This window comes from Henckelia pumila, chromosome 3 (assembly GCF_033568475.1).
Source record: "Henckelia pumila isolate YLH828 chromosome 3, ASM3356847v2, whole genome shotgun sequence".
NCBI lineage: Eukaryota > Viridiplantae > Streptophyta > Magnoliopsida > Lamiales > Gesneriaceae > Henckelia > Henckelia pumila.
The window spans coordinates 79977514-80002274 of NC_133122.1; the positions used below are offsets into that span (position 1 = coordinate 79977514).

Genomic DNA, 24761 nt, shown 5'->3' on the forward strand with positions numbered 1-24761 from the left:
AAACCCTTGATGAACTTCCTATAGTATCCTGCCAAACCCAAGAAACTGCGAATCTCTGAAGCATTCTTCGGAATACCCCATTTCTGTACTACCTCAACCTTCGACTGATCCACTACAATCCCAACTCTAGAAATAATGTGGCCAAGAAATGCCACCTGCTCAAGCCAAAACTCGCACTTGCTGAACTTGGCATACAAATGATGTTCCCTCAAAGTCTGCAAGGCTGTCTGTAGATGCTGCCTATGCTCCTCAACGCTCCTAGAGTAGATCAAGATATCATCAATGAAGACTATGATGAACTGATCAAGATACGGCCAAAAAACTCGGTTCATGAGATCCATTAAAACCGCTGGAGCATTGGTCATCCCAAATGGCATCACTAAGAACTCGTAATGCCCATAACGTGTCCGGAAAGAAGTCTTGGACACATCTGCATCTCTAACTCGCAGCTGATGATAACCAAATCGCAGGTCGATCTTGGAGAACACCGAAGCTCCCTGCAACTGATCAAATAAGTCCTCTATCCTCGGCAGTGGGTACTTATTCTTCACTGTGACCCTATTGAGCTCTCGTTAATAGATGCACAGTCTCATAATGCCATCCTTCTTCTTCACAAATAACACTGGAGCTCCCCATGGAGAAAATCTAGGACGAACAAAGCCTTTCTCTAATAATTCCTGTATCTGCTCCTTCAACTCTTTCATCTCGGTAGGAGCAAGTCTGTATGGTGCCTTAGAGATAGGCATGGGGTCTGGCACTAAGTCGATGCTGAACTCCACATCTCTCACTGGTGGAATTCCTGCAACATCCTCCGGAAAGACGTCCGAAAAGTAACGAACCACCTCTATCTCTGATAATGATCTGCTAGATGATTCTGAGGCCGTGACAATACTTGCAAGAAAACCTTGGCAACCCCATTTCAACAGCTTCCTCACCTGAATAAGAGATATCACATGAGGAATATCACTGCTCTGAGATGCATGAAAAGTAAACGGGTCGGGTCGCCTCCCGGCGGTTTCACTGACACTGTCCTCCGACGAAAATCAATCGAAGCTCCATTGACTGTCAACCAGTCCATACCCAATATCAAATCAAATCCACTCAACGGCAAAACCACATCTGCGCGAATGGAGTGCCCCTGAAGCTCCAACTCCAGTTCTCAAATGATACTAGAGGTAGAAATAATTTGTCCTGACGACATAGTGACATCATAACCACTGTCAACAATCTCGGGTGTGATGCCTATCCGTCTGATAAACTCCAGTGAGATAAACGAATGCGTAGCCCCTGAATCTAGCAACGCAAATGTGGAGTTGCCTCCAACTAAAATTCTCCCTGCACGCAGAAGAATCCCAACAATTTCATACCACTACTAAACTTTCCCCCAAAGATAAGTCACTAATAACCCTTAATTCTAGTCACAAGTAAATCATGCTTCTTATTCTAACATGCAGATAGAAAAATTCCAAATACAAATTATTTCACAAAGAAAATCGAAATTCTTAACCAAAGGAAGAAATTATAAAATACTAGGGGTAAGATATACCGGTGATCAAGGAGGTGTCTGGGTCTGCCTCCTCTGCCTGCATAACAAACACTCTACCAGCAGTGCTCTTCTTCCTCGGGCAATTAGCTATCTGGTGCCCTGGCTCTCTACAGTGGAAACAAACTCCTGCTCCCAAAAAACAAGGTCCTGAATGCATCTTCTGACACTTTGGGAAAGTAGAAAAACCTCCAGTATTAGGGGCCCCGCCCCTAGGCTACTGTGGCCTCTGCTGCTGTTGCCTCTGCTACTGGTTCGGGCCCTTAGACGGCCCAGTATACTGCTTCTTCGCAGGAGTCTGCGAAGATGGTCGCTGAAAACCAGACTGAATCTGTCTCTTCCCCTGCTGCTCTCGCTGTATCTCTCTCCTACCCTCCTCTGACCTCAGTGCTCTACTAACTGCCGCCTCATATGTAGCGACGTCCATCATACCTATGTCATGCTTGATATCCTCCTTCAGTCCCTCCACAAACTGCCTCATCTTCTCCGGTGGACTATCTGAAATCAGAGGCACAAAATGACAGCCCCTCTCGAACTGTCTCACATACTCAACCACTGACCTGTCCCCCTGTCGGAGACTCATAAACTCCCGGATCATGCGACTGCGCACATCCTCCGTGAAATATTTGGCGTAGAAGATACGCCTAAACTCCGCCCAAGTCAATGTAGGAAGATGTACTCCCCTGGCAGCACCCTCCCACCAAAGAGCTGCATCTCCCTTCATCATATAAGTCGCACAGTTCACCCTGTCGGCGTCAGTAATCCCCATGTATGCAAAGATGGACTCCAAATAGCGAATCCACCCCTCAGCCACCAATGGATCGGTGGTACCAGTGAACTCCTTCGGCCCCTTCTTCTTGAACCGCTCAGCAACGTCCTCCTCGTGGGACAGTCTAGGACGTGCAGCCTGCTGCTCCAACAGAGCAGTAATCCCTGCCATCATATTATCATTGGCCTGCTCCAATGCTGCAAGAGGGTTCTGCGGAGGTGGAGGTGGAGGTGGAGATTCCCCACGTCTGTTCATAGGTCTCGGAGGCATTCTGCACCACCACATATTTTTTTACGTAAATCGCCATGCATAACTAAGTTTTTTAACATTAATACTAACTTAAATTCTTAAAAGTAAATCATGCTATGAACACTTAAAACGTACAGACTGGTAGCGTGGATTTCTGAGCTCGCATAGCAGTAATGACCCCTCCAAGGACCGTGCTCTGATACCAACTGAAACGACCCTAACTCTCTAAATATAAATAAATATGCGGAATTTTTTTTTTTTATTTACTTACTAAATAAAAATATGTACATACATGCCCATACATATATGCACAGAATAAATAGATTTAAAATAAATAACTTAAATAAAAATGCAACCTTTAATAAATTAAATATCTGAGTCTAACATTTAATAAAATACTGACATAAGCAAAATAAATAAAATTTGCATGCCCTGAAAATATTTAAATAAGACGAGTAATCATATCCACCACTGAAAATAAATAAAAATGTATGACACGATAAAAATATTCAAGACATGACGTAGACTCAGACAACGGTCACGGGGTTACTGCATGTCCGCTCATATGTCCTCGCCGCCGGTGGGTACTACGTCCTCCTCTACGTACTCACCTGCACCATATCAGTGTAGTGAGCCTAGAGGCCCAACATGCTAACATAACAAGGGTTTAAAATAATTTAAATCACTTTAATACTAATACATAACATATACATGAATGAGCATGCTTAAAAATTATCATGAACATAACATAAACTTAAATTAAACTTGAATATCATAATATTACATAAACATTGTTGAGCAAAGTATTTTCTAACATCGAAAGGTCTTCTCCATAGTGTAACCATACATACATTAAATACTGATCAGCGTGGTAAACCAACGTACGTGGCGGTGACGAATCACCTCTTAAATTGGCAGTAAACTGCCCTTCAATAGTTCATATATGGGGACGAATCCCCCTTAAATTGTCACACTACTTCAACTTCCAACATAAAATTATTTTCTTTTGCTCAACCTCAAACATTAAATCATGCATAAAAATTATTTCATGAATGCATGTACTTAAATAAAATGTGTGTCCTTCATATATATTTAATTTAATTTCATACTAACATATAAATATTAAAAATAACTTCCATGCATAAAAATAATTAAATATATATTCAGGACACATGCAATTTCTCATGGGTTGTACTGGCCCTAACACTCAAGCCCAATTTCTTAAATTCTGGCCCATTAACACTGAGACTGGCCCATTAACACACTTAAACCCAAAAATACATTTCTAGGCCCAATTAATAAATTCAAGCCCATTACAACATTCATGGCCCAATAACAACCTATTCTGGCCCAATGGGCCCAAAAGCCCAAAGACTGGCCCAATAATTTTCATGGGCCCCTAAGCCCCTAAAAATCATTGGACTAACTTAATTAAATTTATTTACGCCCAATAATAATTAAATTCCACCCAATTAATTAAATGTAACCCAATTAAATTTTTTTTGGGGATTTAATTGATCCCATTTAACACTTAATTATACTTAATAATTTAAAAATAAAAATACCCGAGCCCAACTCACTTAACCCAGACCCGGACCCACTAGACTTGACCCATGACTTATTGAACTCGACCCGGACCCAACAACCCGACCCGGATCCCCCAAAACCTCTAACCCGATCCCCCCTTACCCGTCTTCCTCTCGGCCGTGAGCAGCAGGCCTTCATGGCCTGCTGCCAGCCGGGGTGGCCGGAGCGCCGCCGCCCAGACGTAGCCCACGTCTGGGCGGTCCTAACCCACCATGGCTCAGTCCGAGCCATGGTCCCTACCTCAAACCCGAAGCCCTCTTCCACTGAACCCTAAACTGCACCCCCCTTGGACCAAAACTGAACCAGCGTGCCTCAGCCCCTTTCCAGCCCCAAACCGGCCGAACCACACCAGCCTAGGGACCCTAAGGAACCCCCTGCAACCTCTGACCAGCAGCCATGCACCCCCATAACAAGAGAAAACGTGAGTATGTTAAGAAACCAAAGAACCATGTGCAAATAATCGTAAAAACCGATCCTCTCTTGAAAGTCTCATTGAAAAATCTGATGTCTACACACTCACACGTATAATCACTGATATGGCACAAAAATTTGAGAAAGAAACATGCCTTGCACTGTTAAAAGAAGAGATAGGAGCGTGTAGAACGAATCCGGGACGACGGGACGACGATGACTCCACTCGGAAGCTTCAAAATCGTGGCTATGGAGCCTTGGAGATTGCTAGCCGATGAAGAAGATGAAGATGCAAGGAGGTGTTGGCTGAGAGCTTGGAGGCGTGAGGGTTGGGTAGGTTTAGGGTAAGGTTTTAAATAAAAAAATAGGTTTTTAGGATAATAAAATATTAATATGGATTTTTAATTATGAAATATATAACATAAAAGCTCTAACTAATAATTAAATATGATAAATAATTTAAAAATCCCGAAATAAATAATTAAGGGAATTTTAAAGATAATAAAAAGTCATTATTTTGGCTTATTTTGAATAAAAATGTGCTCCTAAAATCATATAAAATTAAATACTAATAATTTTGAGGAAATAAAACTCAAAATAATATTTTTGGGCTCTAAAAATGCTCATGAAATAAATTGGATAAAAAGTTGTCATCTCGTCCGTCCACGGTCCCTTTAACACGATAAAATAATAAAATTACCCTAAATCGTGAAAATCTCTAATTATGGGTTAAATGTTTGAAAATCAATTAAATCTTGCACAAATAATTCACATAAATATTTAACCCATAATATAAAATTTCAAATAAATAAATTTCCTAATTATGCATGCGAATTTACGTATTAAAAATACCGGGTGTTACATCTTTTGACCTCAATAAAATTATAATAACCTCCAAAATTATATTCAAGCATTCCGAATTGGTTTTCATGTATTCCAAACCCTTCAACTCCCGATTGTAAATCATTGAGCAAATCTTGGAACAATATGAATCTTCGAGCACCTCCTAGATTCATATCAGACTCCCATTCTTCAAAAAGATTTGTCTTCAAATCTTGCCCCTTCTTTACAAAAACCAAGCATGACTTAGAAACGTTAAAAATATTTCCCACAAGCAATAATAAACCTTGCACACTCAAAACCATATCAAGAATCACGAAATTTCTCATGCACAAATTAAACACCTCTACATCATTACCATGCAAAAACATGTTTATTACTCCATCAAGCATTACAAACACTAAATTTCTCCTCTTCTTAGACCTAGTTAACACCAACACAATATTCATAATTAAGAACAACCATTGTTTTCTAGGAATAAGAAACACTTCACATACAATATGCCACTCACAACTCCACTCTATATCTCTTCATATGCAACCACAAAAAATATTCATCCATTAGATTCATTTTTTTGGATCTCTCATAGTAACACCTCAAATTCAAAAAACATGCTCGCTCAACAAGCAATTTATTCAATGACAAAGATGGAATGAAAATTCTATTCATCTTAAACAAACACTTATTTCTCACATAGAATTTTTCATAAGTGTCATGCAAACATAACTCAAACACATCTTTCAAAACATTATCCAATGCATTCAAATCTTTAGCATTCACAATCCACAACAACTTTAAAACAAGGTAGATAAAAATACGTACCTTTGTGACAGTGTAGTAACCATCACATGCTCATTACCTTGTTGACACTTAATCACCTTTTCATCAAGAACTCTCTTTCTTTGAGGACGCACACCATAAACAAATACAACAAATTCTCTTGTGCACACTACACACACTTTTAAACTTTCACACAAACTCTCATCTCTTTGTGTTGACACCACAAGTATCAAATATTCGATATGCCCATTCAAAGTTTTGATATATACTAAGATATAATCAAAGTATAACACAATAAATTTACCTCTAGACGCATGCAAAATATAACACATAAATCTCATGAAAGTATTATGCACATTATCTAGCCCAAAAGTCATCACTAGCCACTCAAGCAAATAGGATTTCCCACCTATGCTATTCATGCAACACTCACAAATCAACATAAACCAAATAATTCACAACAACATACACCAACTTGCTTAATCTCGTATCACACCAAGATTCCAACACATTAAGATCAACAAATGATTTCAACACTATCATATGATCCAAATTATTCAATTCCTCAACATACCTAGATTCCAATAACTTAAGATCAAGATTTGAATTCAACCCATATTTCATAGATAGCACATTCACAAATCCTTCAACTAAGAAATTTAATCCAAGCAACTTAGAATTTAGATCATACCTTTGAATGTTGATATTGAAATTGTACCTTTGATTTGAATCTACATCATAACTCTCAAAGGAAACAACTTTCAAATCTTCAATCCCACCTTGTGTGTGACCAACTTCACATGGATCAATCATGCTTACACTTTTAGCATTAAATCTCCTTTGCTTACTCAGCCCAACATCTTTCACAACCTGCAAAGAAGAAATAATACTGCTCGGAATTGAACCGGCTATTTCATCACAATGATATAAAACCTCTTTGTACAAAAGTACTTTAGGGATTTTATTCATTTGAACAAATTTTTATTCTCACAATTTTGGACCATAATATTTTCCTTTTTTATTGGTCTCTTTCCTCTCTCTTTTTTTCTCTAAAAGGCCATCTCACTTTTTTGTACACTCCTTCTTTCGGCCTCTAAATTTTCTTTTTCTTTTTCTTTTTCTTTTTCTTTTTCCATGGCTATCTCACTTTTGTCATCACTCTTTTTTTTCAGCCATATCACTCAAATTTTGAATTTTCAATTGATCCTCAAGAAATTCTTTTGGATTCAATTGAATAGCAAGATTACAAGACTCATCCAACAACAAATTACTAGTCTCACCTTGAACATCAATAGGACTCTCATCTATCACAAGAACATTAGATGACTACTCAACATATACAAACTCACCACCACTTCACATTCTCCAACACTAACATCATCAACCAAGGAAGTTTCATCCACAATTTTCTCAACATTTTCAACTCTTGATTCAACCTCCACGACAACATTATATTTAATCTCAACACGAGAATCCGCCACTTTCATCATAGCCTCCTTAAAACATTGGCTCATATCATGCTTATCTTTTCTATGACACCATAAGCATGCAATATCAAAGGTACCAGAATTTGAAAGGTTAGATGTACCTTGATGTTCATGTTTGGAAGCTTGACAGTGATTAGGAGCAAAACGTTTCCGCATAACTCTCTTCATCTCATCCCATGTAGAAATAGGACTCATTCCATGCCTTTTCCTATTCACCAACATTTTATCCCACAAAGTGCAAGCATGATTGGTAAATTCTCGTAAAACAAATTTAACCTTCTTGGCTTCTGAAACATCACTACCTTCAATTATATTCTCTACCCTTTTCTCCTAATTCAAATACGACTCCGGATCCATATCTCCATGGAATGATATAATTTTATTTTTCTTCAACCTATCCAAATAATATTCAAAATCTCTCCTATCTCCTTCATCATATCTCCTTTGATCTCCAAACCCATCAACTATTCTCTCTCCCCTACTACTATCATACCCATGAAATATCCTTTCAAACATTGTACCTGCAAGAAAAAGGTTAGTAATAAAATATTCATCACCCAAAATCTCACAAGTCACTCCAAAGAAAATCACTCAAGAACTCTTTTTTTTCACTCAAAATATGTAATATATTTATGCTTTGTGGTTTTAAATATCAAACTCACAAGTTCAAAACTTGTAAACACTTGCCAATCGACTCACGTAGACTGCGCAAAAACAAGGAATTGACTTTATGAAGATTGAAACAACTTTTTACCCAAAGACTCACAAAACAAAAGAACTTTGCCTCAAGTTATTTTGCTTCTCCTTTTTTTTGAAGCTTTTTCGGTCCTTCAATTTTTTTTTTACCGATTTGTTTTTGAATTTTTTGATTTTTATATATTTTTTTTAATAACTTGTAGCACAAGACACGAAACTTGGGCAACAAGGTTGACAGAATAAAGAACGACGAACAAAGAACGAAGAACAAAGAACGAAGAATACGAAGAATGGTTAAGAAGAACGGAGAATAGATAAGAAAAACAAGTAGAAAGATACGACATACTTGAATCAATGGAACCTTAAGCTTTGATACCAAATAATAAGAATCTTCGATGCATGAAAGGCAAACACGACTATATTAAAATCGTACCCTCAATTCAATAAAAAATAGATTCTATAATATTGTCCCGATCTTTTGAACAAGTAAGTTTTCGGATATCCACTGATAGGAGTCATTTTTCCTTGTTTTATTGTTCGTTTTCTTGATGTTTTGCATTAGTTCCATGTTGTCTTTTTAGCGTTTTTCTAATTTTGTTTGCATTTAGTGTAGTTTTATGTGTTTTGTTTACTCCTATTGAATTATGGTTAAATTGGCTGGAAAACGAGAAAAATCATATTTTTGGGCTTCAAAAGGGGGTGCACTCGGTCTGCAGAATTCAGCAGAACGAGCGCTGGCATAATTTGAAGAGGCAGAGAATTGAAGAAAATGGAGCGCTTGGTCGGTATAATTCAGCAGACCGAGCGCTCGTTGAAAAAATTGGGCAGAAAGTTGGTGGATTTTCCAGCACTCGGTCGATCAAAAAGAGCAGACCGAGCGCCCACACGTGATTTTGAAAAATTTTATTTCGGGAGTTTTATATGCAAAGGACTCTGAGGGCAATATAGAATATTTTCAGGCGTTTTGAGGGTGGGAAAAATACAGCAAATCAATGTGGAGGCGGCTCTGAGGATCGAAGTTTCTTCTTCTTGTTGGGAGTTCTTCTTCTTCACGATTTCTGAAATTTTATTTTGAAAACATTGTTAGATTGAATTTTATTATGAATTGTAGTATCTAAACTCTCTTTTGTTGGAATTTAGGGGATCCTAAGCCCGAAACATGTTTTTGTGATTGAATTATTGTACGAATTGATTTAGTTTTATGCGAGTATTTGATTTTATCATGGTTTATTATTCTATGTTGAGGAGTAGCTAACTTTAACATAGATTCGTAAGTTGTGAAGTGTTGTCGAGAGATAGATTCATGATTTGGACGAGTGATAAAATCAATGGACTTGAAATATGCATAGAGATATGATATTTAGTACATGTTGATAACCATAGACCACCATATTGAAAGTTGTAGGAATTCAATGAATGCAAAGCGATTAGTAATGATAAACACTTAAAAAGATTTAATTATTTCATTAACTGAGTTAGATTGGCATAAACTCGAGAAAGAGTGTCGATATATCAGGAATTATTGTCCAATTTATGAGTGTAAAAGTAACTTTCAATCGTCCAAATTCAATTAGGGGAAAGGTGAACCGAGATTCCAACAAAATTTCTTCAGATTATATTTTCCTGTGTTAAGCATTATTGCGATTTATTTTATTTTCATTTTAGGATTTTAAGTTGAATTATTTTAATTTAAAATTTTAGAATAATCAATGATCAAATATTCGTTACTTTGGGTAGAGGAATTAAATAATTGAATTATTGTGACGTAGTCCCTGAGGACAATACTCGTACTCAGTACACTTTTCTATAATTTGAGTCGTGCACTTGCGATAATTTTGAGCATAAAAGAGAGATAATTATATTGAATTTAAGTGTCAGTATTTGCTCAATCAAGTTTTTGGCGCCGTTGCCAGGGACTGTTCAATTAATATTAGGATATATTATTTGCTTTAGACTAGACATTTTTTTTCTTGCTTCTGTTTAATTTTTAATTTTAATTATAATTTTTCTTACTTTTGAGGTTCTTGGAGATGGATAATCGACGGGTATTCACAAGTTTTGGACAGCAATACTCGGAGTCATTCTATGTTGCTTGGAGGAGATTCAATTATTTGGCAGACAGATTTCGATACCATGATTTTTTGAACTACACTCTAATTCAGATTTTTTATGGTGGTTTGGATGTGACAACAAGAAATTGGATTGATTATGGAGCTTTGGCCACTAGCAGTGACTTGTTCAGCAGAGATTACGACAGTGCGATGCACTTGTTAAATGATATGGCGGATTTCGACTACCATCGGTATTGTACGTGATCCTTCATTGCAGGGCAAAGTCACCAATATCCTCCAGAATTCAACTCCACAAATTTTGTGAACCAACCACCTGAGCATCAAGAAGAGTGTATAGGGAATTTTGAGGATTATGTAACTCAATTGCAGGACATTGTTAATAAAAAGTCAGAGATCAACCAGAAATTTTCAGAAAACCATATCAATTCTTTGAGAGCCTTGGATGAGCAGATTGAGCTTCTTATGAATTCAGATCCTGATAAAAACCAAGAGAATGAAGCGATTTGTGTTGATCAATTTGCATGTGATTGTGATCCTGCAATAGTAATTGAGCCAGAGAAAGAAGAAATACTTTTTGAAGAACTTTTAATTGAAGAGGAGCCAACAGTGATAGTGGAGGAGGAAGAAATATACAAGGCAAAATATTTGAACTCGTCAGTGGCCTTTACATGTACATCATTAGAAGATCCGTTCTTGCCATTGATGCCAAATCCACAATATTACATCCTCTACGAGCTTCAGCCTAGATTCCGAGTCTCTTCCCAAAATAATAAGTTCATGTCGAGTGTTGTTGGACCGACGATCTTTCCATGTCAATATCACTCCAAGCTTGAGGGCGTAGGAAATCAAGACCCATACGTAGAGTCGTATGATTCCTATTATGGGTGACAGTCGCTCTTTGATGGTTGCTTCTGCATAGTCGGACGATAGACTATAAACTTAGCGCTGACTGGGAGGCAACCCAGTGTTCTTTTCCTTGCTCTTTATTTTAATTTTTGTTTATGTTTTTTTATTTGAATTCTGCTTATTTCCTATGCCAGTTTGCCATGTCTTCCGCTATACCCATTCTGCTACTGTCATCCCAATAGCTGCTGCCAAAGAGGAAGATGAAGAGGATTCTTATGAACATGGGAGTGCTATTTTTGTTTTCTTTTTATTTGTTCGTTTTGCATTATGTTCATTGCTTCTGAAGTATTGAGGGCAATGCTTTGGATAATTATGGGGGGGGGGGTAGTTAAGTATGTTTGTGTTGTGTTTTGCATTCATATGGTCTAGTTTATTGCATTTAGTTCGTATTCATGCATCTCATTATGTTTTGTGTTTATGTTGTGTGAATAAGTAGAATGATGAATGTTGGCGGATGATGATAGAGTTTTAAATTTTTTTTTTTTTAAAAATTTTTGCTTTTGATTGAACATGAGAAACTGTTGGTTGAATCGTGAATTTTTTTTAAGCACGCATGTTAGACTGGTGTAGTGTAGCGAAGTAATTGATGAAGTTCGTGTTGGTTTGACCATTGCATGGCAATAGGTGTTTGTTGATTATGATAGTGTCTTTGGATTCTTGATGATTTTAAACATTGCATGTATGATCTTGGGCGTACCTACAATTTTTTGAAAAAAATCTTTTTGGTTGCTAAAGTTAACTCCATCTGGGTTACGAGCGAGGGATTGAAATCCTAATCCTTTGTTTTTTGACTAAGTATGCGGAGTCCATGGGGTTAATAAAAATTTTTAAACAAATTTTAAAATTACAATTCCATCCGAGCTTGGACAATGATTGAAATCCTAATCTTTGTTCCATAGCTAAGTTTGCGGATTAAATGGGATTGATGCTCCATCCGGGCTAGAGACGAGGGTTTTAAAATTTGAATCCTATCTTAGTTATAGCTAAGTTTGCGGGTAATTATTGGGGCTTAAAAATACCGGGTGCAAAATCTGGAGGTATATAATTAATCTCAAGAAAGTGCATGTTTTTGTTTGGGATTGTTGGGATGAAAGAGTGTTGGATTGTGACACTTGCACTGAATTGTCATAGGTCGCTAAACATTCTGGAGATGGATTTTTTTGAAGTTCACGAAACTGGAATGACATGGCATACACACACGTTTACGTTAAACTGATAGTGTATTGTGGACAATCAGAAGTTGTTGTGGTTTTTAGTTGATTGAAGTTGGAACTTATCGGAGGCTATGTTGTTCATGATTCATTCTTACTTATGTCTTTGTTTGCATATTGTTTTTGCATGTCTTGCTCGAGGGCGAGCAAGAGTTAAGTTTGGGGGTGTTGATGAGTGCATTTTGTATGCATTAGTTTGTGATATTTTTATATCTATTTTGTGTGCATTCATATTATTTTTATGTGTTTTTATGTGTTTTAGTGCATGTGTGTGTATTTCACTCTCTGGGTTAATTTTGTAGGAAAATGAATTTTTGAAGAATGAATTATGGAGCAGCCTTGGTCAAAAATTAATTTTTTATTTTAGAGAGTTCCAAATCCAATCTTCATCGTTCCAAATGCATTTCCAGATGTTTTGAAGCTGATGTTCAAATTTCATCTCGATCCGACGGCTAGAAATGAAATATGATTTTTTCAAAAAAACTGCGCGCAGGAAAGGATGTATGCACGGACCCCGTGCATGAGTCCGGATAAGGGTCCGTGCATCTTCGTAAAAAAATCGGCGTTTCCAATTTAATGCATGGACCTAGACACGGACCCTTATCCAGTGTCCGTGCATGTCACAGAATCAGAAAAAATAGAATTTTTGGGAATTAAAACTTTCAACTTTCTGGGCTTTATTTCTTGAGCTTTCAAAGACATATAAATAGGAGATTGTCAGACGTGAAAAGGTTTCCAAACGCAGAGAGAGGCGGCTAGGGCGGTGGCTTGGAGATTTAAGAACGATCCATTCGAGTTCTTTTTCCTTTTTTCTTTAGATTATTAAACTTTTGTTGAATATTGTTTTCGTTATTTGAGTAGTTTTTCTTCAACCAAGACCGCGAGATTAGGCCAGACAATTTTATGTTGAATATGTGGATTTTGATTTGGGATTTTTAGATTTTTATTAAAGTTATTGATTGTTGGATTTATATTTTGTTCTTGTGAATAATCTGATAAATTATTTACTTGCATGTTAATTGATTTCGAGTCGAAATGTTAGGAATTTATTTCGATCATTCCAATAATTTACATATGGGTAACGAATTTAGCAGCAGGTTCCATTACCACTTGGGATGATCTCGCAAAGGCTTTTCTTAACAAATACTTCCCACCGTCCAAATCGATGAAGTTAAGAGCTGACATCACAACCTTTGATCAAGGAGAACAGGAAACATTATATGAAGCATGGGAGCACTACAAAGATCTATTGAGGAGATGCCCACATCACCAACTACCAGACGGTCTTGTGGTACAAACTTTTTATTGTGGTCTTCCTCACTCAAACCGCACCATTTTAGATGCATCTGCAGGTGGTAATTTGTTACGAAAATCTCCGGAAGATGAATATGAGTTAATTGAGGAGATGACATCCAGTATCTATCACCCTCAATCCAACAGGAATGCAGCCAGGAGACCCGCAGGAATGCATCAAGTTGATGCAGTCACCTCAGTAGCAGCTCAGCTTGAAGTCATGAATAAGAGGATTGAAGAGCTAACTCTAGGGCAGTCTGCAATGCGTATTCAAGAAGTGTGGTGTGAGAAATGTGGTGCAGAACACTTCACAAAAGATTGTCAGGCAAGAAATCCATCATATCAGTCATATTGAGGAATGGTGAACCATGTGGGGAATCAAAACCGCCCTAGGAATGGTCCATTCTCAAATACATACAATCCAGGGTGGAAACAGTATTCAAACTTTTCGTGGGGAGGACAGAACAATAGGCCATATGGGAATCAGAACTATGGAAAATAGCATCAGGAGGAGAAGTCAAGCATGGAACAGATGATGCAGAAGATCATATCATCCACCGAGACTCGAATGCAAAATTAGGATGCATCGATTAAGAACATGGAAAATCAAATAGGGCAGTTAGCGAAAGCGATGTCCAGCAGAGAGATGGGTACTTTGCCAATTGACACGGAAAAGAATCCAAAAGAGGAGGTCAAAGCAGTTGAATTGAGAAGTGGGAAGATAATTGAGGGTGAGAAACGAGGCGAGAAAGAATCAGAACCAGGTACACCAAGGAAAACTGCAGGTAAGTCTTCTGATTCTACACAACCACCCACATCACAGTCAAATATTGTTATTCCACCACCTTTTCCTGCAACTCTCGAGAAGGCCAAGCTAGATTCTCAGTTTGATAAATTCCTAGAATTATTCAAGAAATTGAATATAAACATTCCCTTCGCTGATGCATTGATGCAAATGCCTAGTTACGCGAAATTTTTGAAGGAAATTCTCTCCAACAAGAGAAAATTGGAGGAGCATGCAATGATCAGTCTAACAGAAAATTGCTCTGCGCTAGTTCAGAACAAGATTCCACCAAAGCAAAAGATCCAGGGAGTTTCTCTATCCCTTGTGTTATTAATGATGTGCAATTTCATAAGGCTTTGTGTGATTTGGGCGCGAGTATAAACTTAATGTCATATTCTGTATTCAGGAAACTGAACTTGGGAGAGCCAAAATCCACCAGGATTGGCGGACATGTTTATCAAATATCCCAGATGATAATAGAGGATGTTCAAGTAAAAGTCGACAAATTCATCTTTCCGGTGGACTTTGTGGTACTCGATATGGAGGAGGACTTGGACATGCCACTTATTTTAGGAAGACCTTTCCTGGCAACAGGAAAAGCACTAATCGATGTCCAAAAGGGAGAGCTACATCTGAGAGTGGGCGAGGAGAAAATTTCCTTTGATGTGTTTAAAGCACTTAAATTTTCACAAATTAATGAAGAGTGCTTTCATATTGACGTTGTCGACTCACTTCTATATGATTTTGTGCAGGATACATTGCAGGAACCATTAGAATCTGCACTCATATCCCCTCCTCGTGATGATCTACTCAATGTAGAGATATAAGAGATTAGGAATTAATTGAATGATAACCAGTCATGGCGAAAAGGTGGCAAGCTCAGACTCGAAGATCTTGGTGACCGAAAGGATTTAGTCCTCCAGAAACCAAGTCTTGAAGAACCACCAACTGTGGAATTGAAACCATTACCTACCCATCTCAACTATGTATTTTTAGGTGAGAATGAAAATTTACCTGTCATAATTTCTTTTTCTTTGACAGGTGAGATGGAGGCCAGATTGCTGGATGTTCTCAAAAGTCGCAAGAGTGTGTTTTCCTGGAAGGAAGCAGATATCAAAGGCATTAATCCATTCATCTGCATGCACAAGATATTAATGGAAGAGAACTTTAATCCCTTGGTCCAACCACAGAGGAGATTGAATCCCAAGATGCAATAAGTAGTGAAGGTTGAAACGATAAAACTTCTGGATGCAGGTATCTTTTATCCCATTTCTGATAGTGCATGGGTGAGTCCAGTTCAATGTGTTCTGAAAAAGGAGGGATAACTGTCATTAAGAATGAACAAAATGAGCTGATACCCACTAGGACAGTTACAGGTTGGCGTGTGTGTATAGATTATAGAAAATTGAATGACACAACCCGTAAAGACCATTTTCCCCTCCCCTTCATTGACCAAATGCTAGAAAGGCTTGCTGGGTATGAATTTTATTGCTTTTTTAGATGGGTATTTAGGATACAATCAAATTGCGATTTCACCTGAAGATCAGGATAAAACAACTTTCACTTGCCCATATGGTACGTTTGCCTATAGATGCTTGCCTTTTGGTATTTATAATGCTCCTGCGACTTTTCAGAGATGCATGGCTGCTATATTCCATGATATGGTTGAAAATATTCTAGAAATATTCATGGATGATTTTTCCATTTTTGGTCAGTTTTTTGATCATGTTTGAATAATCTTAATACTGTTTTGATAAGATGTGAGGAAACGAACTTGGTACTCAACTGGGAGAAGTGTCACTTCATGGTGACCGAAGGTATTGTATTAGGGCACCGAATATCTGAGCCGGGAATCGAGGTGGACAGGGCCAAGGTGCAAGTCTTTCAGAATCTACCTCCACCGACGACAATCAAGGGAGTCAGAAGTTTTCTAGGCCACGCTGGTTTTTATCGGCGGTTCATTAAAGATTTTTCAAAAATTGAAAAACCTCTGTCTTCGTTATTGATGAAAGATACACCTTTTAATTTTGATTCCACTTGTTTACAAGCGTTTGAATTTCTGAGAGAAAGATTGGTGACTGCACCAGTGCTGACTTCGCCAGATTAGGATCTTCCATTTGAGGTAATGTGTGACGCCAGCGACTCAGCTGTCGGAGCTGTACTTGGCCACAGGATAGACAAGATATTCCGTACTATTTACTATGCTAGCAAAACCTTTAATGATACTGAGGACATAGATGATTGGTTTCCTGATGAAAATTTGTTTGCCATAGAACACTCGCCGTGATATGCTAATTTTGCAAATTACTTGGTCACGGGCACACTCCCACATAACTTGTCTTTTCATCAAAAGAAAAAGTTTCTATCAGATGTAAAGCATTATTTTGAAAGAGTGGGTGCCCGGTGAGCCAACTTGTGGCTAAGGGCTTTTATGACTCTATGTATAAACAATCTTTTGGTTAATATAATTTACACTTTTATAATGACATTTACTTTATCTTTTATCATATTATTATGTTGTGACATACTATAAGATGTTTAGATGAAGACCTTGAATATACTATAGTGTATGTAAGATGTGGTAGCACATGGGGATGGCTATCATGAAACACATCTTATAGTCACTGTATATTCTAAACAGTTCCTAGTCGATTGAGCCATCCGTTAATAAGGATAAGGATCGCTCGAGATTGAGACTAGCATTTGCGATGCCAAGTACCACGTTTCATTGGTATGGAACATAGAGATGTTCAAAGCATGCAAATGAATATTCATATGATAAATGATCGAACTACCCTATCCGGACTTTCCAAGTGGTTATCACTTATCGAGTGGATAAAGTTCGCGGTTTTGGTTGTACACCATTAGTCCTTACTACTTGAAACATCATTGAGACTCTATATGCTAGTACTGTACTTTGACTCATTTACCGACTCTATTGGGGTCATCAGGTGTCGGGATTTGGTGCAGTTACGACACATATAGGAGTCGATGCTTTGTTGTCAAGGATTCACCACATACTTGCAAGTGTGGATATCCTATGCAATCTGAGGAGATATTAGTGTGACGAATCTCTGGCCAGAGTACATGATGTGTTTTAGGTTACTTGGTTTCCTAGTAGCACATGCGATGTCACTATTTGATCTTCAAGATGCATTGCATAGTTGTCGAATCTCGAACGACTCTCGATTTACCAATGGTTGTTGATTCGATCGGGATATATGGATGAAGGGACCGTACTGTACGCTAACCAAAATCTATTGGTTCTTGCAGGCACTATCAGTGATACCTGGGGAATCATGGGACGATGTTGCTAGGCGCTCTTACCATGATTCGATGGGCAAGTCGGAAATTGTTGTTTCGAGTCACAAGGAGTTGTGAGCCCACGGCTAGCTGTATCCCTGAACCATTGAGGGTCACACAAGTAATGGATTTTTAATCCCCGTTGAGATAATTAAATTTAAAGAGTTAAATTTAGTGAATAAAGAAGTGTGACTTATTATTTAAAAGAAGAGGGAGTAAGATTTTCTAAAATGACATAGTGATGGATATTTTTGGAAATCACTGAATTCGGATTCAGAAAATTTATCTTTACTTTAAAAGATGCAGAAATGGTTTTTGTGCACATTGGTGAAATTGGTTTATCAATCTGAGTCACGATGAATTTTATATTAATTTCTGAACATGCGGGCTTTGCTAGTCAAACTTGAACTTATGACTAATAGGCCCTAAGCTGTTAGCAGCCCACATTATAAATAAGTTATTGCAGTGCAAAAATTACGACAACACAGTCCATAATTTCAAAAACCTAGAGAGCTCTCTCTTAGGGTTTTTGGCCGACCCCTCCCTCTCCCTCTCACAGTGTTCGAAAATTCAGTCTGTAAATTTTTGAATTTGCAGACTGATTTAACAGATCATATCTGTTCTATCTCTTCGTAGAAACTTCTGATAGACTTTTTAGTGCAGTCTATCAGAGGGATTAAATTTCTGTTCGTGGACCTGATTGAAGAATTGTTCGTTCATCAGTTCCTGGGATATACAACAAGAGCAGTTTAATTTGTTGGTGTCCATAATCTCGCTTCGAGATTTTAAGGTAAAATTTATATTGTTTAAATTTTATGTTATCAATTTTAATCGTAGGAATTTGATATCCATATGGAATCGTTCCATATAAAATTTTAAAACTTCCGCTGCACCGGGTATTATTTTCTTTTTCGATCCGGAGAAAGACCGTGTTCCAACAGTGGTATCAGAGATACGCTGTTCTCGGATTTTACGATTAAAATTTTATCGATTGTACAAAGCCTCGATTTTTCAGAAAAATAAAACGGAAAAGAAAAAAAAATTTCTGGGGCTGCCCGTTGCCCGAAGGCAGCGAGCAGCGCCGCGTGCAGCCCTGTGCGAGCTAGGGCAAGCGTTGCCCTAGCCCGCGCAGCAGGGCCGCTCCACGAGTCCAGCCCAGCGACGGGCGGGCAGCCCGGGATTGTCCCGGGCTGCCCAGAAATTTTTTTATTAAAAAAAAAAATTAAATTTTCGTGAATTATGAATTCTAGCCCAAAATGGTTTTGGGCCCAGTTTTTGAAAATTGTTTCAGTTGGTCCATGAGGCAATGGGTCAAAATTGTTTGAGCCCAAAATTTTTTAAAAAACTAAGAAAATTAATTTTTGGATAAATTTTGAATTTTGGAAATTTAAAAATTTAATCCAATAAATTAAATCTTAATTATTAATTTTGGTACAATTGATAATAAAATATGATTTTATGTATAAAATTGGATTTTATATGTAAAATATGATTTTATGGATAAACTAGATAAAATATGATTTTATATATAAAATAAGATTTTATGTATGAAATATGATTTTATCTATTTATATTTATTGTCATTGCATGATGTCCAATAAATTAATTTTTGAATTAAATACTATTGGATAAGGATGATCGATTGCCATGACCAATATTATAGGTGTATGTTAGGTTGTTTACATTTGGCTTTATTATTGATTGTTGGATTTTATTAATGGTCCTGGTTTATGGCCCAAATTTGATTTTATCATTTGTAATAAAAGTGGGCCTGGTTTATGACCCGTTCCCACCCCTATAATGTATCCCTTTTTTTGTCAGAGTAATTTATAATAAATTCACTAGAAATAGTGGGAGATTTTGAAGATGGAGGTGGGACCAGCAAGCAATGATAAAGACTGAAGAAATATAAATTGGAAGCACAATGTAATAGGATTGCATATCATACTTGAATATTACCTAGGATTGGACTTAGACTCGTGATTGGCAACCACGGGTCGATTAGTAATGGAATCGATCATCCTAAAATATAATATATGATATTATCGTTGTATGCATGTTTAGACTAAATTGTATGAATCCCGCAAGCATACAAATTTTAAATGATGAGACAAATTTTCAAAATTAAAAATTCCTCATTTTAATTATGATTTAAAATTGATATTAAGATAAATAAAGGAAATTTAAATATTGTTTAAATGTTCCTACCTTCCATCAACGATCAATGTATGAGATGCTACCCGCGGATACGGTCCGGCTCATATTATTGGGGGGGGCCGTTCGTCAGAAAGTTGTACATTGGATCGACACATGTTGTAAGTTGGATGGAACTCCCATGGGATTGGCTCATATTATTGGGGATCCACATGGCGACCGTCCATCACAATTTAATATTGATGGGTCATCTTGACCTGTCACAATAAACGGAGTCATATTATTGGGTCATTATTCGACATGAGGTAAAAACATGGAGGTTGCTTTGGAAGCAATTGGGCTCTACCTTTTGAAAATTATGGTTGGCTGATATTATTCGCGACTATAGTTTGTCAATTGGACTCCATGTTCCCACTAAAGAAAATGTTTCTCGTTTTCACTAGAGGGTAGTAAAATCGTTAAAATAGTAGGAGTGAGATTCATAAAATAAATTTCTCCTTATTTTATGTCTTAGTAAATTAATTAAACAATCACTGATTATTGTCTGTTTCTTTTCAGTATTTCATTAAGATGAATTCGCGCAATCCACTATTCTCTATTCTCGAACAAAACAAACTGACTGGCGCAAACTATACGGAATGGTTCTGTAAGTTGAAGATTGTCTTGACCTCGGAGAAGATGTTCTACGTGTTAGAAAAATCTCCTCCGAAGGAAGCACCAGCTGATATAAGTCCGGAAGAGTTGGCAAAACTTGATAAATGGTTGGACCATGATATCAAGGCCAAATGTTATATGCAAGCTTCGATGTCTGATGAACTCCAGAGGTGATTTGAGGATACCGTGAATGCTGCTGACATTCACGTACAACTCAAGGAACTTTTTGGGGCTCAATCGAGAGCTGAGAGGTTCGCTACTGTAAAAGAGTTAATGACATGTCGCATGCGTGAAGGGACTTCGGTCCGTGATCATGGGGTACGCGTGATTTGGCTCATTAAGAAGTTGGTAACGCTTGAATTGGTATTGGAGCATGAGGCATCCGTTAATAAGGATAAGGATCGCTCGAGATTGAGACTAGCATTTGCAATGCCAAGTATCACGTTTCATTGGTATGGAACATAGAGATGTTCAAACATGCAAATGGATATTAATATGATGAATGATCGAACTACCCTATCCGGACTTTCCAAGTGGTTATCACTTATCGAGTGGATAAAGTCCGCGGTTTTGGTTGTACACCATTAGTCCTTACTACTTGAAACATCATTGAGACTCTATATGCTAGTACTGTACTTTGACTCGTTTACCGACTCTATTGGGGTCATCAGGTGTCGGGATTGGGTACAGTTACGACACATATAGGAGTCGATGCTTTGTTGTCAAGGATTCACCACATACTTGCAAGTGTGGATATCCTATGCAATCTGAGGAGATATTAGTGTGACGAATATCTGGCCAGAGTACATGATGTGTTTTAGGTTACTTGGTTTCCTAGTAGCAGATACAATGTCACTATTTGATCTTCAAGATGCATTGCATAGTTATCGAATCTCGAATGACTCTCGATTTACCAATGGTTGTTGATTCGATCGGGATATATGGATGAAGGGACCGCACTGTACGCTAACCAAAATCTATTTGTTCTTGCAGGAACTATCAGTGATACCTAGGGAATCATGGGGCAATGTTGCTAGGCGCTCTTACCATGATTCGATGGGCAAGTCGGAAATTGTTGTTCCGAATCACAAGGAGTTGTGAGCCCACGGCTAGTTGTATCCCTGAACCATTGAGGGTCACACAAGTAATGGATTTTTAATCCCCGTTGAGATAATTAAATTTAAAGAGTTAAATTTAGTGAATCAAAAAGTGGGACTTCTTATTTAAAAGAAGAGGGAGCAAAATTTCCTAAAATGACATAGTGATGGACATTTTTGGAAATCACTGAATTCGGATTCAGAAAATTTATCTTGACTTTAAAAGATGTAGAAATGGTTTCTGTGAACATTGGTGAAATTGGTTTATCAATCTGAGTCACGATGAATTTTATATTAATTTCTAAATATGCGGGCTTTGCTTGTCAGGCTTGAACTTATGACTAATGGGCCCTAAGCTGTTAGCAGCCCACATTATAAATAAGTTATTGCAGTGCAGAAATTACGACAACACAGGCCATAATTTCGAAAACCTAGAGAGCTCTCTCTTATGGTTTTCGGCCGACCCCTCCCTCTCCCTCTCACAGTGTTCGAAAATTCAGTCTGTAAATTTTTGAATTTGCAGACTGATTTAACAGATCATATCTGTTCTATCTCTTCGTAGAAACTTCTGATAGACTTTCTAGTTCAGTCTATCAGAGGGATTAAATTTCTGTTCGTGGACCTGATTGAAGAATTGTTCGTTCATCAGTTCCTGGGATATACAACAAGAGCATTTTAATCTGTTGGTGTTCATAATCTCGCTTCGAGATTTTAAGGTAAAATTTATATTGTTTAAATTTTATGTTATCAATTTTAATAGTTGGAATTTGATATCCATATGGAATCGTTCCATATAAAATTTTAAAACTTCCGCTGCAACGGGTATCATTTTTTTTTTTGATCCAGAGAACGACCGTGTTCCAACATATTTTTGGGAAGAACCTTTCTTGTTTAAAATTTGTGCTGACTCTATGATCTAGAGATGTGTGGCGGAAGGAGAGAAGAAAAACATCCTCAGTCATTGTCATGACCGTGAGGTAGGTGGTCATGTTGGGCCCATCAAGACGGCATCTAAGGTACTTGAATGTGGCTTTTATTGGCCCAATATTTTTAAAGATGCATGTGCTTATGTCATTGAGTGTGATAGATGTCAGCAGACAGGTAATATCTCAAACCGTCATGAAATGCCTTTGAATAATATTATTGAGTGTGAGATATTTGATGTGTGGGGAATCGACTTTATGGGACCATTTCCAGACTCTTTTACGAAAAAATACATTTTGGTCGCCGTCGATTATGTTTCTAAATGGGTAGAGGCTGAAGCTTTGGCAACTAATGATGCACAGGTGGTCCTAAAAGTTTTGAAGAAAAACATTTTTAACCGGTTTGGTACACCCCGTGCAATTATTAGTGATGGTGGCACCCACTTTTGTAATATGCTCTTTGAAAAACTTTTGAAAAAATATGGTGTCAAGCACAAAGTTTCTACTCCTTATCATCCCCAAACAAGTGGCCAAGCAGAAGTGCCCAATCGAAAAATTAAGCAAATTTTGGAAAAAAAGTGTGCGTACAAATAGAAAGCATTGGGCACTTAGACTTGACGATGCATCATGGGCCTATAGGACTGCTTTCAAAATGCCTATAGGCACCTCCCCTTATAGACTGTTGTTTGGAAAGACATGTCATTTTCCAGTTTATTAGAGCATAGAGCATATTGGGCTATCAAAGCATTAAATTTTGAATTTGATGCTGCAGGTGAGAAGAGATTGCTTGAGCTAAACCAATCGGAGGAATTTCGAGATCAAGCATACGATATGGCAGTGTCGTACAAAGAAAGGACAAAGAGAATACATGACCGATGCATTCGTCATAGAGAATTTAAGGAAGAGGAAGCTGTTCTTCTGTTAAACTCCAGGTTGAGGCTCTTTCCTGGAAAGTTGAAGTCTAGGTGGTCCGGTCCTTACAAAATCACTAAGGTGTATCCATCGGGGGCTATTGAAATAACGGATGCAAGAAACGAGTGTTTCAAGGTCAATGCTCAGAGGCTGAAACACTATGTAGGGGGTGATGTCGACTCAACTCCAGTCATCACCTCACTAACTGACCAAGACTAATTTGGGGAGGAGAACAGTCGAGCTCTAGACTCTAAATTGAGAACTACTCGCTTACCTTTTCTTTATTTTAGCTTTTATTTCTTGAATTCTTTTTTTTTTAATTTTCTGTTCTTTTAATTTTTTTTTTAAAAAGGTGCGCTCGGTCTGCTGAAATTAGCGGACCGAGCGCCCAATTTTTCCCATTTTCTATTTTGTTCAAATAGGGGTGCGCTCGGTCTGCTGAATTTAGCAGACCGAGCTCCCAAAACTGCCCAAAATTACTGTTTTGTTCAAAAGAGGGTGTGCTCGGTCTGCTGAAATTAGCAGACCGAGCGCCTCACGCAGAATCAGAAATTTAAAAGCCCCGATCCCCTTTCCTTTCGTATTTTCTTCTTACCTTCTCTAACTCTCAACCCTACGCCGCCTTCTCTCCCTCCTATTTCTCACTTTTTCTTCTCCACATCGCAGGTATCTATCTTCTAATTCCCAAATTCTGCTAAATATGGGTCCTAAAAGAGCAAAAATCGCCACCTACTGTGCTTCTTATTCCTCTTCAAACATAATTGACGGGAAGTTTGTCTCCATGGAGGCCAAAGCGCGATTTGAAGCAACCCGGATTAGCCGAAACACGATCCCGGAAAGAGGAACTGATTTAGGACCGGCCTACACCAATGCCCTAGGCATCGTTCAATGCGGTTAGACCGAATTCTATCGCCAACCACCCACCGCCGTCGTGCCCTTGGTAAGGGAGTTCTACACCAATGCCCCGGAACGCACTGATATCAAGGCTTTTGTTCGGGGTAAGTGGGTTCCTTTTGACCCCGAAACTATTAACAATCTGTTGCAAACACCAGTGGTTGATGATAGCCAATTCGTTGCTTTTAAGGCTCAA

At 37.9% G+C, this 24761-nt stretch overlaps 1 protein-coding gene and 1 non-coding gene across 2 annotated transcripts; one reads left to right on the forward strand and one right to left on the reverse strand.

The window, feature by feature from the left end:
• Positions 1-13719: 13719 nt before the first annotated feature.
• LOC140894155 (small nucleolar RNA R71) lies at positions 13720-13826 on the reverse strand. The gene has a single exon (XR_012153702.1). It is a non-coding gene; the product is annotated as a small nucleolar RNA R71 (small nucleolar RNA).
• Positions 13827-14475: 649 nt separating this feature from the next.
• Positions 14476-23890, forward strand: LOC140889092 (uncharacterized). The gene is made up of 9 exons (XM_073296796.1): positions 14476-14966; positions 15035-15443; positions 15486-15624; positions 15670-15806; positions 15908-16104; positions 16220-16355; positions 22757-22937; positions 23034-23165; positions 23532-23890. Exons 1-9 carry the CDS (start codon positions 14476-14478, stop codon positions 23888-23890), a joined length of 2181 nt encoding a protein of 726 aa, XP_073152897.1.
• Positions 23891-24761: the final 871 nt, after the last annotated feature.